General features: G+C 39.1%; 2 protein-coding genes across 3 annotated transcripts in view; one reads left to right on the forward strand and one right to left on the reverse strand.

Moving 5' to 3' along the window:
* LAMA1 (laminin subunit alpha 1) overlaps positions 1-1,725 on the forward strand; it is a 100,815-nt gene extending 99,090 nt beyond the window's left edge. The window contains exon 63 of the mRNA XM_014266843.3: positions 2-1,725. Within this exon, the coding sequence (XP_014122318.2) occupies positions 2-162 (161 nt within the window). The 3' untranslated portion in view covers positions 163-1,725. The remainder of the gene's footprint in view (position 1) is intronic.
* ARHGAP28 (Rho GTPase activating protein 28) overlaps positions 1,649-18,350 on the reverse strand; it is a 76,473-nt gene continuing 59,771 nt past the window's right edge. The window contains exons 9-15 of one of the 2 annotated variants that reach the window (XM_005486693.4): positions 15,676-15,838; positions 14,440-14,522; positions 11,352-11,549; positions 10,530-10,673; positions 8,267-8,421; positions 7,539-7,603; positions 1,651-5,683 (exon numbers count right to left, since the gene is read on the reverse strand). In XM_005486693.4, the coding sequence (XP_005486750.2) occupies positions 5,592-5,683; positions 7,539-7,603; positions 8,267-8,421; positions 10,530-10,673; positions 11,352-11,549; positions 14,440-14,522; positions 15,676-15,838 (900 nt within the window). In that variant the 3' untranslated portion in view covers positions 1,651-5,591. Of the gene's footprint in view, positions 5,684-7,538; positions 7,604-8,266; positions 8,422-10,529; positions 10,674-11,351; positions 11,550-14,439; positions 14,523-15,675; positions 15,839-18,350 lie in introns of both variants that reach the window. The other variant, XM_074548797.1, reaches the window with a different exon arrangement.

Raw genomic sequence — 18,350 nt, forward strand, 5'->3', positions numbered from 1 at the left:
GCTGATGTCAAGCAAAACTGCCTCACAAGCAGGACTTCATTCCGTGGCTGTTTGAGGAACCTTGTTTTGACCAAGGGCCAACATAGAGAATTGTTTGACTTTAGCAGAGCTTTTGACCTGCGTGGAGTATTTCCTCATTCCTGCCCTGGGGCTGAGCACTGAACTGTAGCAAAGCCTGTCTGGATTGAGAGAGGGTTTGTCTTTTTTTTTTGTTGTTGATCTGTTATTTTGCATTCTCATTTCATAATGAAAAGAAGAACTGATAAGAACCTGCATCTGTTTGATTTTTCTGGTTGTTTTCCAACTCAGGTCATTTATTTTTTTAATCAGAAGCTCCACATCTGCATTTTAACTAAATGGTTTTAAACAACAAATACCTCTACAACAATTTTAATGGCATTATTTGGGTATTTTTCTTTTGGGAATTTTTATTAATCAGTGTTTACAGTATGTTTTCTTTTGATTACTTGACAGTATTTCATTTTATTATGTGCTGGCAGTTTTGTAAGAAGGTAATTTTGGACCACATAATAAAACTACAATAAACTGCATTATTTCAAGTAGTTCAGTTGTCCATGTATTTTAGTTAGAAGAAAAAGAGCTGGAAGGCTGAGAAGTCACAAGTATGCCCACTACAGGGGGGTTGAAACTAGATAATCTTTAAGGCTTCTTCCAGTCTGGGCCATTATATGACTCTGATTATATGAAATCTAAGTGGACATAGTCCAGCAGAGGGAGCAGGAGACTGACTAAAGTCCTAATTTTGAAGGTCTCAGATTCAAAGTTTAATTAATAGAATTTTCTTAGTTACACTTCACAGGATAGCTCCAGCTCGTTTTCCTTGTGCCTTACTGTCCAGTGCTCCTGACACTCATTATAGATACATTGGCTAGATGGATTATGTTCCTGTTTATGCTTTCATGGAATCAGCTTAGGACAAGCAGCATCTTTATGGCACAGAGATACCTGTGAAGTGATGTGCTGCTGAAGAAACAATTTGGGTTTTATTTGGGAAAAACTGTGTATTTTGGCAATGCAAACTATTGCATCATTCTTTGGAAAACAGTATTTTTTACGGACACTGGGAGGCAGTTTTGAGGCCAGCCTGCAGTTGTATCTTTGTCTTTTCTTACTGTGCTTGCCTCTGTTTTGAAAATTAGTCTTCCAGTAGTTGTTCTCAAGACAGGTTTGAGGGACGTGTGCTCAATCCCAATCAAGTAAGGACATCCATTCATCAACTGGCCAGGTCACCAAGCAGTAACAAATGTGTCTCATACTTTAATATGCATCTATAATAAGCATAGTTCTTTGCAAGTTCCTTTCATCTCCCCCTTTTTTTTCCTCTTTGAACTAGCAGTATTTTTGTTTGCTCCTTCCAATTTTATTTGGCTTTTACTATGCATTTGTATGATATGGTCTAATGTTAGTTTTTCTTCTATGTATTTTGTACTAGTTTAAAAAATGTAGCTGAAATGAAACTCCAAAGCAGTTTGCCATTGCTTTCAGTGAGGCAGGATTCCAGTGTGTTTTGTGCATTGCGTATAGGTAGGCCAAGGGAAGAGCTCCTGGAGCAAAGAGCTCCTCCACTTCAGCAAGGGTGGCAGAACATGGTCCTCTGTACAGCTGTTCAGGTGCTGTAACCCCACAGCTGCTTTTAAAAGTTTTTAAGTTGCTTTTCTGCCCCCTGCTTCTGCTTCTACCCAAAATACACGTGCTTAGATTTGAAGAGCTGGCTTTGTTGTATTGTTTTTATTTTTGACATGGATACAATACAGTGGACACACTGCTGTACAAATACACTTACATGGCGTACTTCAACAAAACACATAACATAATGAGGATTGTAAGGTAAACATACATACAAACACTTCACTTTGATTAGTGGCATTATATTATTTTCCAGAGAAGACACACATGAATAGAAACCCATTGAAAAATAAAAATGAAACACTGTGTGTTTGTATTCATTGCCTATTAACCCCAACATCTGATCTCACAAGGTTCACATTACAAGCATAATTTAGGCAACATGTTTTGGATAAAATATCATCCATATCCAGAAGTATGTATTTTACCAGATCTTTTTTTGTAATTACAAGTATTGCCTCATACAAAAAGAAACACGTTGTCAACATCAATGTGAAATTGCTACTAGATTAAGTAGTAAATGTCTAAGCCAAAATATTTTTCCTGGAAAATGCAGAGTGAGGTAGTTAATATTATACATGGACACAGACACATTTGCACACACGCACACTTTCTAAGGACATTCACTGCATATACTGGTTAAAGCAATCCAGTCTGTTTTGCAACACCTGTTTTTTACAGTACTCCCTCTCTATGTGTTGATATGCAAAATGCTGTCCTTGTAGAACCATGGAGTATATAAATGATTGAGGCATCTTTGGAATTTCAGTAATTTCTCTTTGCTTGCTACCACTTTCTTACTAATAGCTTTCCACATATGTTACTTTTCTTTAGGTGACAATCCTCTTGCAACTTAGTTTGTACTTCAGCTTCTGTTAGGAGAAACAAAATTCCTCATGCCTCCACCAGCATCTTGAAATACAAGTCCTAAAGAAACCTCATATTTCAAAATGCCATTGAGCTTGTTTCATTTGTCTGCTGCATATTAAATCAAGTTAGTGTACCAAAACAATACAAAACAACTTAATGTGGAACAGTATTAACCACTACACATGGGTCATTAGGGCCATTTGTATCAAAAGAGAATCCTGACATTCTTTTTCAGAGGCAGGAGGTATTTGGCCACTCTATGTAGAATCTAGTTCATCTGCTAATATGCATGTCTTACAAAGTTATAGGCAGTTTCAGCATAAAACAAGAGCTCACAGGGTGGATTTTATGACATTGTATTTGACTTTCCTAAGTTGTGAAGTGGTAAAAGTCTTCAAAATGCCCTGGTATTCTATACAGAATGCAGGGAGATCTATTTGAAATATAAATAACATTGATGAGGTCCGGAACATGCTGAGCGAGTTGCAGCATGAACACAGGGCTGCTCTGTCCTTTCCCTTGCACAGCCATTGAGAACACAGAGTGAAGTGAGTGGGCAAGATGGGGGAGGTCAATGTATTTGTCTGAAAGTATTGTAGGAAGTTAGCTCATTTGCTATGACACTCCAAATTACTTTCTTAAAGTTTAGGCTTTCTGTATAGTTGCAGAATACCTTTTAGTTGGCTATAGATACAACAATGCTTAGCATTTATCAGATTCTCTTTATATTTGAAGCACTTTCCACATACAAAGTCTTTGCTGAGTTTGTTCTTTCCAGATGGAGGTTCATTACTCCTGATCTGCTCAGGGAATTGCTTGGCTACATCTGAGAGTAGAATTTAACTCAACTAATTCTCATGTTGCCTTTATATGGAAAGTACAAAACCTGCTTTACAGCTGACGTTCAAGGGCAGCATAAGCACAAAGAGCTGTCCATTGCCGCAGTGGGAACTAAAGGGTATCAGGAGCAAAGCACAAGACAAAACTTTTATGCTTAGGCCTATAAACAAGCCACAGACCGACTATCTCTTGTATACGTAAAATAAATAGTTTTCAAAATAAGGAGTGTATTTTATAATACAATTATCCTGGTTTTTTTTTCTGGTTGCAACTGCATCTCCTTTAGTGTTAAGAAGAAAAAGGAAAAACAAAACAAAAAAACCCAAACAAACAAGAACAACAAAAACCTACAAAAAACCCCAAAAAACCCCGACCCCAAACAAAACAAAAAAAAAAAAACAAAAAAAATGCGCCAAAACAACCAGAAAGTTAAAAAAGTCACTGTTCTAAAGAAAATGTTTCTAATTTTTCATCAATTTTATCAAGAAGATAAGAAAGAAGACAGGATCTGCCCTCTGTAGACATTATTGTTGGTGGTGAAGTTACTGATTCAATGTTGATTTCTTTCACTGACCACTAGCAATGCAAGTTAACTACTGGGGAACACGATAAACTTGACACATTTTAGAGGGTCTGCTTCTGGTTCAGATACTCATTGCACAGCTTCAGCAGAGCATCACAAGTTACACGCTTTCTCTGCAGGACAGCAGACTTTATTCACCTCCAGTTCACCTGGAGGACTTGGTTCAGAGTGCTTTTAAGTTGCTATGTAATAAACAGAGCTTCTGCCTCATCCCTGTGTCCAGATCAGGAACAAAAATCATTGCTCAGGCTGGGGGTGGTTTCACTGTGCAACAATGATGGGGACATTGCAGTGCAGTTGAAGGCATTGGTTCCCACTTGGTTCCCGCTTTTTGCATATGACACAAATAAAATATACTTTCTCTTTTCCAGAGATTTGTGATTTCCTTACTCAACAAACCTCTTTAGTTCGGCACAGCCCTAAGTGGGATGACTGAACACTGCTTGTTCTTGTGACTAGCTCCAAACAAGACAGCCCATCTGACATTCCCAATTCAGTGGCAGCCCACTATTCTCTTGTCAGCCTGTGTGTTTGCTTAGACTGCATGCCAGCTGCAATTTGCTGTGCATTTGTAAAACCCCCAGCACAACTGGGCCTAGACTGGCTACAGTTTTAAAGACCTAATGTGTAAATTATTAAATCCCTTTTCTCATTGGAAGCCCTGTTTGTTCTCCATGCTGTATTATACAAGACCTGAACAAAGATCTCTCTTGTTGATGCAGCTGAAGAGTATAAAAATTGCTTACATATTAAAGCTAAAATAAACAAAATAAAATTAGGTTACAAATTGGAAATGATAATGTTTAACAAAAAAAGGTGATGACTGTAAGTGGCACCATTAACACATCTCATAGTGTGGCATTACACAGATTTAATTCTGAGAGTATCAAGTAAAAGGCAGAGCTAGGGGCATATGCTCCTCCTCACACAGCCTTTTTCTCCTGAAACTTGTGTGACAGGGGAAGGGAGGGGAGCGTGGTTTGGGCCATTACAAGTGCACACAGCTGAGGGATTCAGACAGATGATTTTGGAAGACTGGCAGTGAGATACACAGTGGTATGTACACTGAGCAGTACAGCTGTCTGTAGTTCCTCCTCCTGCCTCCCTCTCCCAGCATCAGGTACTCACGAGGAGTGACTGGGAGACACAAGCACCGCAGTAACACACACTGTATGGGTTCACTTCCAGGAGAAAGGTTTGGTTTCCACACAGCTGTCTTGGCATTGCTGCATGCTGAACTCCCACCTTCCATGCCTGACAGACACCTCCCCAGCTCCAAGGTCTGTCATGCTCCTGTGTCATGCTGTGGTCAGTAGTGTTTCATTCATCTGATGCCACTGCATTATTTCCAAAAATTGTTCTAACACCCGGTCAGGAAACGAACACCGTACCTTGGCCTGCCCTCCTCACCTCCTGGGCCAGCTGGCACAAGTGTAATCCATATGGAAGCATAACTAATGTGATATTTTTCCAATGGTTTGGAAACTGGAATACCAAAAGTCCTATGTGCTGACCATCAGCTGGACAGTACAGTAGGAAGGAATGATGTCCTGTGGATACCATTTTGTTATGTCTCTGCAAGAGCTGCTTAAAATGACAGGCATCACTCTTGTCCATGTGGCTTTTGTCCAGTATACTGCTGCCTTCTGCTTCAGCTGGCTTTTGGTTTTATCACCCATTCTGCCTGAGGATTTGCACGGTAGACATCTAGCATGAACGCATCTGGATCCAAACAGTGCTGACCTGGAAAGGAAATTGTCAGCCATGAATCATAAGACGTTCTGAGCACACAGGGACAGAGCTGTGTTAAAAAGTCCTTGAATGTTTCTCTGACCTGCACACAGCAAGCCCAGTTTGGTGTGTCCATCCAGCTAACATCTTGCCTGGATACAGAGAGGGCCTTTGGTAAATTTGCCAGTGATTTTACTCTGACAGTCACGAATTTACTGCCACTTCCAGGCAGGATGTCCTGCATTACACTGAGTAATGGATAAGACATTTAGTCAAACAGTGAATATGGCTCTTCAGAAGCATCAACAACACTGTTAGTGCTGCAGTATGGGGGGTTTTATTTCTTTGGATTTACTGAGCTGCAATTACAACTCTCTGACTTCTACACTATTTTTAAATGATGAAAAAGTAGCTCTGTAAACAATGTGTTTCCATACAGTAGGATCTTGGAGAGAAATACAGGGACTCTTAACAAGGTTTTTGGGAGTTGCCAATTTGCTAGTTAAAAAAAAATCCGTTGCACTCTGGCTGTTTCATTAGCTGGTGATTGGGAAGTTGTGGCTGCCTTTGCCTGAATGAGGATTTTGTGCCTCTTAGTTGAGTAATAAGGCAATAAATTCTAGAGTTAGGTTGATTTGTTGGACTATATTGCATTTACATGGGGTAATGAAGTAATTTCACTGGTAAGGTTACTTTGCTGTGACACAAGATTATGGTAAAATTTTTGTACGGTTACTTGTGAGGTCACTGGGGTCCCAATGATTTTATTCAAGTGAAAGCAATATAAATGAATTAATGCATAATCAGCGGACTAAGGTACCCTGAAGGATCTAGGACTATAAAAATGATTTTAAATGAAGATGCAAATTAAATGTCCCAATTTTTTGGAAGATCATGGTAGGAATATTTAGGATTGTTTCACAAAGTCTTTAGGATAATTTTTCTGTTTTGGCATCAGTTGGTCATCGTGTTTGGACAGGCAAAACAAATCACTAATCCAATTTAGTTTTTTGTTATCATGAGTAATAAAGGCTGATTCCTGATTGCTGCTGAAGTAAATCTGTGATGTTTTGTAGTAACTTTACAGTAAGTCTTTAGAGCTGAATCTAGAAGAAATAAGGAATGATCTAATCAGGTAATTCACAACTGACTCCAACACAGCATCCAAAACTTTGGCATGAACAGAGAAAGGAGAGAATAAGAAGAGAAAGGATTGTGTAATAATTAAGCAAAATTAATTTGTTTAGTTTTAAACAAATTAAAACATGTTTTTTAACCCTTAGGCCAGAAACTTTTAGGCCACTGTTGTTATTGTAAGAGGTATGAAACTGCATGAAACTGAGGACAAAAACTCTATTGCAAGGAATTTGCAATCTAAATAAAGCACACAGATTAATGCGAGTACAGAACACCTATACGTGCAGGGGCTGAATTCACATTTCTGTGAGTCTTTATTTGAGGGAGGTTAACACTTGCATACAGTAAGAAAGAAAGAGATCTTGGAAAAATGCTTGACAGCAAGGTGGAATGCGCTTGCAAGAGGAAGACTAAGGATCTCTTAACCATGGAAAAATGCTCAGTTAGGAGAGTGAGAGAGGTAAAAGCAAGAGGTCAGATGAATGTGGCAAGACTGTAAGAAGTGCTGCTGAGATCCAGCCGTCGGGTTTGTTCTCTCCTGGGGTACCCCTCCTGTCACTCTGGAGTTGGAGTAAATGATGACATGGATTCTAACCGCTTCTGGGTCAGGCTCCTTTCCTCCAAATGGACTGGAGGGTAGGAGAGACCCAGCTGTGTCAAAACATTGCTGGCCTGAGGTATTTTAGGAGGTTAAGGACATTAAGAATTAGTTTTCAAAATTGAGACCTACCTATATTTCCTCCAATTTCATGTAAACTTTGGATCTGGCCTCTCACATTCTGTGAGGATCCACGGCTAGGATAGAAAAAAAACCTTTTAGTTTGTCCTTCTGTTATAACCACTGCCTCATCATCTACCATCTATGGTAAACTAAAGTTTGATATTTTTTCCCCTGTGAACTGTCTTATTAAAACCAACAACTTCTACCAAATGGACCACTACAGAATAATGAATCTGCCACAGAGGTAGATTACTGCATCACAATCAACCAAACCTTCTGCATTATTAATTTTATATTATTTATTCAAACAACAGAATTATGTGGTAACATGGGAAGACTTTGCAGAAAAGACTTTCAGACACAATTTACCATTTCCCATAGCTGTTAATAATTATTACCTTACAGAAATAAAAACATTCTAGACTTATGGAGAGATGTAAAACAATCCCTTTGGGTTCTCTGTGTGGCAAGTCTATAAAATATACGTTTAATGTACATTTTTATTAGTGGTATAAGGGAGGGCAGATTGACTCTGTATAGGAGCCAGTTATTAAGTAGAATAAAAAAGAGTAAGATAAGTGGTTAAAATTTCTTTGATTGACATAACCATAAATTAGCAATTTTAGATTAGAAAAAGAGTTATTGTAACACAATGAATCTTTGAAGAGGGAGGAATCTATTCATTTATAGTTCTGACATTGTTATTCAGGAAAAACAGAATGTTCTGCTTTACCCACCTGTTTTCACAGTGGAATCGAGCCAGGATGTCTTTGGCTTTTGTTTGGCTGTTGAGTTGAATTGCCATAGAGACTTTTGAATGCAGTGGAGCATAAACTCTTATCACCCCCTCGGGTATGTCAGACTGCAAGTATGGAGGGAAAGTGACAGCTCCCTAAAATCAATATTCAATAGAGTAAGTATAAGGCAAATATTGCTCTAGCTCAATTTGGAAGCTGTTCTGCAACCTCATTTGAGGTTGCCTGCAAAATTCACTGTCATGCATTCTCTTGGCTATTCAAAAGACATTTACAGTCATACAAATGCAAATTCGTGGACACAAATCAGATACAACACAAAGACACAAACTCTTTGGTAAGTAGCACATAAATGCACACAGGGTAAAGCCCGTGAATTGTAACTTTAACTTATTTCTGTTAACAGTGGTCAGTGAACCAGATGCTTATTTAAAAACATAAAAATTATTAAGAATATCTGGTTTTCCTTCTAAAGATGAAATTCTCCTGAGGCATAAAAATTCAGTTCTCTGTTTCTGCTTCCTATAACTTCAATCAGATTGAAGTGTGTGTACAGTAAAACATCAAGTACCATATGGTTTCTGTTAATTTGAAATTTGACCTTGTGTAGGGTTCAAATGATCATCTATGAAGTTTATGCACTCTTCCATGATTAATGGTGGATAAATCAATTAGCAAGGTTTGCATTCCAGTCCTAATCCAGTTAATACCATGCTGACCAGAACACAATAGTCTCTCCAGTCTCTGTCTCTGTGTAATTTAGAACATCTGAGACCTGGGGATTGCGTTAAGTGCTCTCAACATTAAACTCAGTTATCCAAACAGAGTCTGCCTCCAATTTACCCTTCATATTTCAGCTCCTTGCCATGGCTACCCTCATTTTTATTAGATGTAAAGCCAATTACTCTGATCAATGGACTTGTCTTCCCAAAGGTGCAATGACTTCAGTAATGGACTCTCCTCAGAGAAGGAGTCTATCTGTGTTCATCCCACGCTGAAATTAACTTTGCAGCGCAGTAGCCTACACTGCCATTTTAAACAAACATCTCTGTCTCCATCTGGAGCACCAATGTATGTCCTACCCTACCTAAAATACTTCAGTCAGTGCTGGCAAATTCTTGAGAAAGGTGAATTAGAATGTATTCACCATTCATACTTAACATTTATCTTTCTACATTTCCCCCCATACATTACCTTCTGCATTTTCTCTCCTGCCTGTAATAGTGGCTCATTCTCTAGTTCTCATAACCTTGTGATATCATTCCTTCCTAATTTGTCTTTTCTTTTGTTCTTCAAGACTATTCTTCAACAACTACAGAGTTCTTCACCATTTCCTTGATTACTTCTCTTATAATTCACCAGCCTTCCTTCTGTAAAGGAGTCTTCATGGAAGACTCTAAATACTCCCTTCTCCAGGTTACTAGTTACTACATGGAAATACATGTAAGTTGCTATAGGGACTGTGTAGGTTGTGCACAGAGACATGATATGTCTTGTTGCCCAAATTTATGTTGCACTTAATATGTAAGATAGTTTTAGTTGCGTATCAAAGCAGGATCCTCCAAGTAAGTTTCTAGGCAGTAGATTAAAATTGGTGGCTTTAAGACCTTCAAAGAAAGGTTTTTCTATCAGATTTTCTTTAAGTCCAAACTGCTACTGGAGCCCTGGAAATCCTCAAAAGTGTCCACCTCTCTCCTCTGACTATACAGGAAATAACAATACAATCTACTTCACAGAACACATTTAGGCACAGTTTAGGTGTCTATGATAGGCAGACTGAACTTTCTCTCTGCTGACAAAGTTAGTGCAAGCTGTAAGACTAAATCTTGCAAGAAGAGTATCAAGTGGCCTGTACCAGGACATGGATAAATGCAATTAATCCTAATATGGATCACTCTACTCTATTCATCACTCTATTCAGCAACAGATCCATGCATTTGTTGAATATCTACAAATCACTGCTGCCAGGGACAGTCCACATATAACTATTTCTTATGGAACAGGTTGAAAACCAGCTTGGCAGCTTTGGCTGCTGGAAATCATTCTGCCTTCCTTACAACTCTTCTCAATCAAGTCCCAAAACTTTGTCTTATTGGAGTGTTAGACTGGGAAGCACACCTTTCAAGACAATTCTCAAATCAGCTTATTTTGTATGGCAAAATTTCCTCTCCACACCTAGAATCTTTCATGAGATAAAGGAGGTAGGCTGTTTAAGCTGCTCTGAAACCTGATCTTTTTATCACACCTCTGGTCTTTCAGGTCTCTCCCGTTCCATGGTCTTTCTCCTCAAAAGTTTTCTCACTCCTTTGTCAAACATCAGCTGTCTCTTGCTGTTGTTCATGGCTGCCTCATTCATTTTTCTCACTTGGGAAATCAGGAAGGATGGGACCTAGGAGGAGGAAACCAGATCTGAGAATATACAGTAATTTTTCCCAATTGTGTTGCATTTTTAGAAGGGCACCGAATTTTAGGCAGCAGAAACTCTGTTTATTCCTAGAAGATACATGCAATCAGTAACTTCCTCTAACAACCTACAGTTATCCTTTGGTGAAACTGTAGATTGTCTTTCATGCCATATGAAACTTTAAAGTGATGTTTGCAGCTGCAGGAGCTTTATTAGGAGGTAGTCTTTGCAACCCCCATTATACTCTCCCTCTGTTATAAGCAAATAAGCTGAGACTGTCAATATCTTTGGGCCAACCTTCAGAAGCCCAAAAAGTTGTACACACTTTTGTCCCATTTTATTGTGGGGTAGACTTTAAACAGACATCTAATCATATTCAAGTTTAGATGTATCACCTACACATCCTGATTAAATCATTCTTCTATGCATCACTGTATAAACAATTCCAGAAGGCAACTGAAGCTAAAATAGATGTCTTAGATAAGTAAGGTAGTAAGTAATTTTTCAATCCAGAAAAATCTGCCAGGGTGCCTCATTCTAGACATGGAAGACTCCAGTCAGTTTCCAAAGAAACTGTTTCTCCTTGGAAGGTGGGTTTATTCTGATTTCTGCACATGTCCTGCACTGAGATGGGACCATCAAGGGGGAACCAGCAGTACTCACAGTCCACAGGATGTCCTGGTACCGGATCAGAAGCCGCACAATGTGCGCGGTGGTGGCGGCTGCTTGCATTTCCTGTTGGTTTGCGCGTTTCCCTTTGTAGATGAAGAGGTTTGGTGCAACAATCATAGACACGTTCCACAAGCTCATCTTGTTTTTCCCTTCATTAGCAACCACCTTCTTCAGGAACTGAAGAAAGGCCTGGAAGAAAACAGTACTTGTTTAATCTCAGGAAATAATTTACTTTTGAAATGCAGCATTTCAAATGCACAAGTCTGGCTGTCATATTTGCACTTGGAAGTGAAATTTAGTGGTTTTTCCACAGTATTTGGATTACTCTGATATTTGTTACAACAACCTGTGTCAAACACAGAGGAATAGTTTATGTTATCAAAACACACATTAATAAATTATCTATCACTTAGACCATAATCCCAAATTTATAAGGCAAATACAGTGTCCACAGTAAGGCTCTGAATCCTATACTAGAGGTAAGATGTACATGTATTGCAAGGGAATAGTTACTTTCTTCATAGATTACCAAGTGTCCATTTTGATGCATCTAACCAATGCTTTTTATGTCACAGTCACTTGGGGTGATTAGTCTCTCCAAATCTGCACCATTCCTACATGCAATACAACCTGAAATTTCTGCCAGCAACCCTCAAACTTTTATTCTGGGATAACAAAAGCAAGAAGAGCTAAGTGGTTGTCCATTGATGTTACTTCTGCACATGCCCGGCGGAGTCCAAGGAAAGTAATTTCCCCTTTTGGGTAGTTTATTCAGAATTTTGCTTGAATGATTAAATAGCACAGACTGCAGCTGTGGTTAGAGTTGGGGTCTACCAATGAGTCCTTCTGCAATATTGTTCTGGTTTCAGGCTGGGATAGAGTTAATTTTCTTCCTTGTATCTGGTAAAGGGCTGTGTTTTGGATTTAGGATAAGAATAATGTTGATAACGCACTGATGTTTTAGGTGTTGCTAAGCAGTGTTTACACTTAGTCAAGTGTAATCTTCAGCTTCTCATGCTGTACTGCCAGAAAGGAGGCTGGGGCTGCACAGGGACTTGGGAGGGGACACAGTCTGGCCAGCTGACTCCCAAGGGATATTCCATACTGCATGGCATTGTGCTCAGTATCTAAACTGTGGGGAAAACTGGTCTTGACCCACTACTCAAGAACTGGCTGGGCATCAGTCAGTGAGTGGTGAAATACTGCTTTGTGCACCACTTGTTTTGTGTGTTCTAATTAATTAATCATTATTATTTTCCCATTTATTTCTGTCCTATTAAACTGTTATTGTCTCAACCCATTAATTTCACTTTTTTTTTCAGATTTTCTCACCCATCCCACTGGGAGGAGGGAGGAAAGAAGGAATGGCTGTGTGTGCTGGCTTTAGATGGAGTAGAGTTAATTTTCTTCACACTGACTGGTATGGGGTTATGTTTGGGACTTTTGCTGAACACAGTGTTTATAATATAGATTTTTCTTGTTACTGCTGATTAGGACTTGCTTAGAGCCAAGGCCTCTTCTGATTTTCATACTGCCACATTGCTGAGATGCATGAGAAATCAGGAGGAAACATGGCCAGGACAGGTGACCATATTCCAGACCATGGGACATCATGCTCAGTGTAAAAAGGTGGTAGGAAGATGAAGGAAGGGGGGGGGACTTTTGGAGTGATGGCATTTGTCTTCCCAACATGAATGAGATCAAGCCCTGCTCCCCTGGTGATGGCTGAACACCTGCCTGCCCATGGGAAGTGGTGAGTTCCTTTGTTTGCTCTGCTTTCATAACAGCCTTTGTTTTCCTATTAAATTACACTCATCTCAAGTCATTAATTTTCCAGCTTTTACACTTATTCTCTCCTTCATCTTACTGATGAGGGAGGGAGAGAGGAGCTGCATGTGCTTGGTTGCTGGCTAGGGTTAAACCATGACAGATGTTAGCTGCCTCTTGGTTAAACCATGAAAAGCATACCATTAAAACACTGTCTTTGTACCCTGACACAGCAATTAAGACATTTTTACAAACCCAAGAATTACAAAACAGAAACTCTGCTGGAGAAGTTTCTAAAACCTCATTAGAGAGTGGAGATTTGCAGAGTTTCATCATCACATATATTTTTGTACAGAAGCATAATTAATAATAGAGTAATAATTAAGGGTACTCCTCTAGCATGTGTTTTACATATGCAGCTCTATACTCAAATGAATTTTGGTAACAGAAATAGCCCCCATTCTTTACAGAGCACTAGCAGACCTCCAGGTACTTTGAAGACATTTGTTGGTCTTGTCCCTTGTTACTGTATAAATAAATTCAGGTAAAGAAGGCAGCTGAACTCACAAGGTTGTATCTAAACTGACTAGTGAAAGGCTTTCAGAGGTGGGAGACCTGCATGGTCCTGATGAGCGGGGGACCTGGTGAAATGTCTGGAGGTTCCCAGGAAGCTTGTTCACTCAGGTTTCCTTGATGTGGAAACAGGCCCAAAGATGCAATCAGCGTCTCTTAGGGTCAGGACACAGCTGCAGTCAGACATGGGAGCTCCCAAGCATCCAAAATGCTTGTAGCCACTGTGTTTGTATCAGGAAGCAGGACATGGTGGTGGCATGGGTTTGTAAGGCAAGCCAGCTGAGGGTGAGCTCCTGACATCTGTGCTGCAGATGAATGCTTTTACTTTGCACTACATGCTGCAGTCTGGCCCAGTGACCTGAAAGCCCTTCCAGTACCAGGAGTGCACTAGGCAAGCTCCTACAGGGCAGCTTCTCTTTTAAATTCATCCTGGAGAATTTCAGTTATACAGAAAATCCAGAAACTAGACCTCCTCTGTCCAAACTACGTGAGGAATATGCCTCTTTGAAATGAGTGCTCCATAATAATGATGTCTGAGATCCAGCAGGTGGATACCTCCAGCAACTATTTCTTAATTGCTTGTAAAAGAAATGACAGCCAGGAAATTTGAACATCTTTTCAGGGAAATAATCAAAAACACAGATGAATATTTCCTAGTGTAGCATCTGAAAAAAATGAGTCTTTCACTTAAAGGTCAAAAGCACCACAGATGGCAGGTGATTACAAATGAAGAACTTACCTTGGCTGTGTCTCTGTTGGCTTCAGGCATCAGCATGATCAACAGATGCAAAGCTTGTAGCTGTAACTTGATCTTGGAGATTTCTAAGGACATGAATAATTAATGCTTTTGAAAACCCAACTGCAATTGGTTTGTTCTAAAAACCTTGTGTGTCAGAAGTTCTAGACATACCAGCTAGTGCCTGGTCAAGACTAGCATGCTTAGGTGTTGATTAACCATAAAATAAAATATCACCTTAATAAGTGGCTTTTTTCTCATCATCTTGGATCTTTGTTACACGGGGACACAAAGGCGCTATAAAATTCTATCTACATAGTAACAATCCAGTATTTTTTAGTACTAGCTAGTTTCTCTTGGGTATCTGTGTATTTGTTGTAGGGAATAAGGTCACTTTATTCTGCACAGACATCTCCTGCTCAGTCTTGTCCAAACTGCTGAGCCACTGTAACTGCATGCAGCCTGGGACTCATAAAGAGTCCACACACACTCAGGTATGTGAAGTTTATGGAGAGAGGTCACCTCCTTCTGCCCTTTAAGCTACTCATGGAGACACTGAAAGGGTGACTGTAACCTTATGTAAAGTTTTCTGTACCAATTTGCTAATAAACTCATCATCCTGAGACTTTCAGTCTGTCCTAGCTTGAGTGACTTTACAGGGAAGTCATAGGTACGGCAAGGTACAATTGCATTCTTCCCGGAAGAGAAATGAACAAAATGTACTGAGATTGAGAGGGTGTATGTACACTGGAAACAAAGCCCAGCTGCCTGAACCTTTCTGTGCTCACACATATCTCTGACCTCTGTTCTGACCTCAACATTAACTTTAACAGAAATAAAATAGGTTCAGTAAGTCCAGTAGATAAAGGACAGTGATTTGAGTTTGCCTTGCAGAAATTTTCATTTGTAAAACCTACAGTTAATGTGAATCAGAGTCTATACATGAAAGTCATTACTCAGTTTACTCACAGTTTCCAAATTTTACATTAAACAGTTGTTTTGTTCACATAACAAGCCTGTGCTATTAGCTGAATGCAGACACCTTTCTCATTTGAAAACAAAACTTGGCAGAAAATGAAAACGTTTAGGCAAAGCACTGGGTCTGTTTTTCTCTATTCTTCAGAGGGAGAAAAAAATTACATGACTTTTCGCTATATACTTCAGAGAGAGAAAAAAAAGTAATGTCTACACTTGCATTTTATCATATTATCAGTCCATAATAAATCCATTTCCACATACTTTCCACGAGTGTGATGAATGCAGGCAGATATTCTACTGTGAAGAGTGGGCTGGGGAGTTCTCTTATAAACATTTTTAGCAGTCCTGCTGCATCATTATTTCGTACTTGGTCCCAGTCAAAAGTGTCTTCATAAAACTTTGCCTCAAGTTCTTGATGGAGATTCTGAAAAATAAAAGAAACATTTGGCCTTCAATCATTGCTGCTGATCCAGCAATTTGTGATCACTTCAGAAAGCCCATTACAAGCAGCAGACAGGTTTGTGCAGCACTTGAACTAAAGCAGCCCTAACCCAGTGACAGCCATGTGGAGCTCAGAGCAGGTTAACAAGTTAAGTTCCTGAAGATATTTGGCAACCCAGGCTACATTTAGTTTGCTATAGCTAGACTTCTGCAAATTCGAACCACCTTAAGCAAGGCATTTTGTCCACTGTCTTAGAACCAGAAGCAGTAAACTCAGCACAGCTAACTGAGTTATTTTGTTTAAAACACTCTCCAGAGGTTTTGACCCTTAAGTCACAAAGGAGTGGTGTTTCTTCCTCAAAGCCAGTGAACTTGCTAGATACTCTGAATCCATGAGCCTTGAGCAAATGGCTTAAAATTCAGGTCTTCCCATCTTAGAAAGGAAGTTTTATGTTAGGATAATTATAGTTAGATTTGGTCAGACTGTAGAAAAATAAAGATTCAAAACCATTACTTACTTTCAGAAAAAACCTTAATGCATAAACCCCCTCCTCCCAAACCTCTAAAAACACAGGAGAGGTTTAAGATAGAATTGATGATGATACCATTTTGGGTTCCCATTTAATCCCCTTGTTCCACAATGGCAGCATCCTGCTCCATAACAGAGGTCAGTTAAATTCTGGAGGGTCACTAGCCAGTGTTCAAAACACGTATGTGAAAGGGAAATACTCAGCAAGGCTCCTACCAGGAACAAGATTTGGCTTCAAACCCAGATCATCATTCAAAAAATTGCAAGCTCCTCAAAAAATTGTTGAGTTAAAAAGATTGAAGGACAGTATTTTAACATAAGGATGTCCATAAATAATGCCGCTTTCACAATTATTACTGGCCAAACACTGTCCTATCCATAGGAAATTTGTTGCTGCTTTTTATGAGACCATTTATGACAAAATATATCTCTAGCAAATATTTGATTTTGGATCATGATTTTGTCAGTTGTACTTTAATATTATGCAAAAAGTTCAGTCCATTCAGGCAGAAAAGCTTTTAGAAATGAATTCTGCTTGCCACGTCTCACATGAATGGAAGGAAATTACATATCAAGTACAGTCACACATAATGAAGTAGAATGGCTGCACAAACGGAAGTAGAAAGTCGTTCAGGATTTGGCATAAAATGCTACAGTCTCATTTTGACTAGCACATTTTACTGGTTTTTATCTGGGCTATCTCAGCTTCCTCTGTATTCACATCCTTTGCACATAATCAATACAAACACCTAGACTGAATTCTCTCCTGTAGCTCACTGGAAATGTGGAACAGAAATCCTCACCTCATCAAAAGCACAAGAGGACAGAATTCTACTCCACATTTTTCTGCTGAGAACTGGGAAAAAGTCACAAATACAGAATGCAAGATTTTGGAAACATAAACATTTTATATATATATATATATATATATATATATATATATATATATATATATATATATATATCTCCACACGGGTAAGGATGTATTTTATACACTCAATTCCCTCCCTCCCCGGCCTTGTATACATGTATCTCTGTTGCATCTAATATTTTTAAAATATGTGCTACAATTTTTTTTAACATGACTGATCCTTCACTAGACTATCATACAGTTTCGGTTCACTGCAGCTTTTGTTACAGAGGAAAACTTGTATTCACTTCTAGTCTTTGTTTCATAGAAGAGCAACCTTTAATCATTTCCATATGCCTTTTGTTACTCCAAACAAGACTGAAATAAAGTTGGAATGCCCTTAGGTCCTAATGTCATAATAATGTATGAAGGTTTTTGAAGGATGAAATCTGGATCTGCTTTGAAAAAATCTCTCTCTTGCTCACCGGTTTGTTGGGCATACTCAAATGAAACCAAAACTCAAATAATTTAAAAACTTTTATATGGGCAGTTTAACTTACCACCTAGTATGGAGGAGTTGCATATGAAGTTATAGCTCATAGCAGCTCCCAGGACACAGGTTGTGAAAAAGAAGTGAACCAGACACAGTGCAGTGTATGCAAAGAATATGAAAATAATTGAATTAGAGCACAGCCCTGCTGTGTAATCTCCATGGAAAGACTGGAAAAATTTGAGATTGTGTGAAATAACATTCAATCATTTGTATGAAAAAGTGAGGAAGCTGAAAAGTACAGGGCAAGTTAGGAGCTCCCTTCTGCAAGATGTGGCACTTTTCAAGGCTTCGGTGACTTTTATCAGTGCATGGAGTTGAAGGAGCTGGGATGCTGCTGCCTAACTTTGGTGTGTTTCATGTAATGCTGCTTCTTCTTATTCAGCCATTTTTTATGGTCCTCAGCCCATCCAATTGTTTAGCAATCCCCATCATTTGTGTGGCTGCCACAATCTTAAGACTTCTTGCCTCAAAACACAAAATTAGCTGAAAAAGTGGGAGTAGGATGCACTGTAAAGTGTTGCTTAAACCAGATAAAAAAGAAGCCTAAGGGAAAAGGAAAAAAA

This window comes from Zonotrichia albicollis, chromosome 1, assembly GCF_047830755.1.
Source record: "Zonotrichia albicollis isolate bZonAlb1 chromosome 1, bZonAlb1.hap1, whole genome shotgun sequence".
Classification (NCBI taxonomy): Eukaryota; Metazoa; Chordata; class Aves; order Passeriformes; family Passerellidae; genus Zonotrichia; species Zonotrichia albicollis.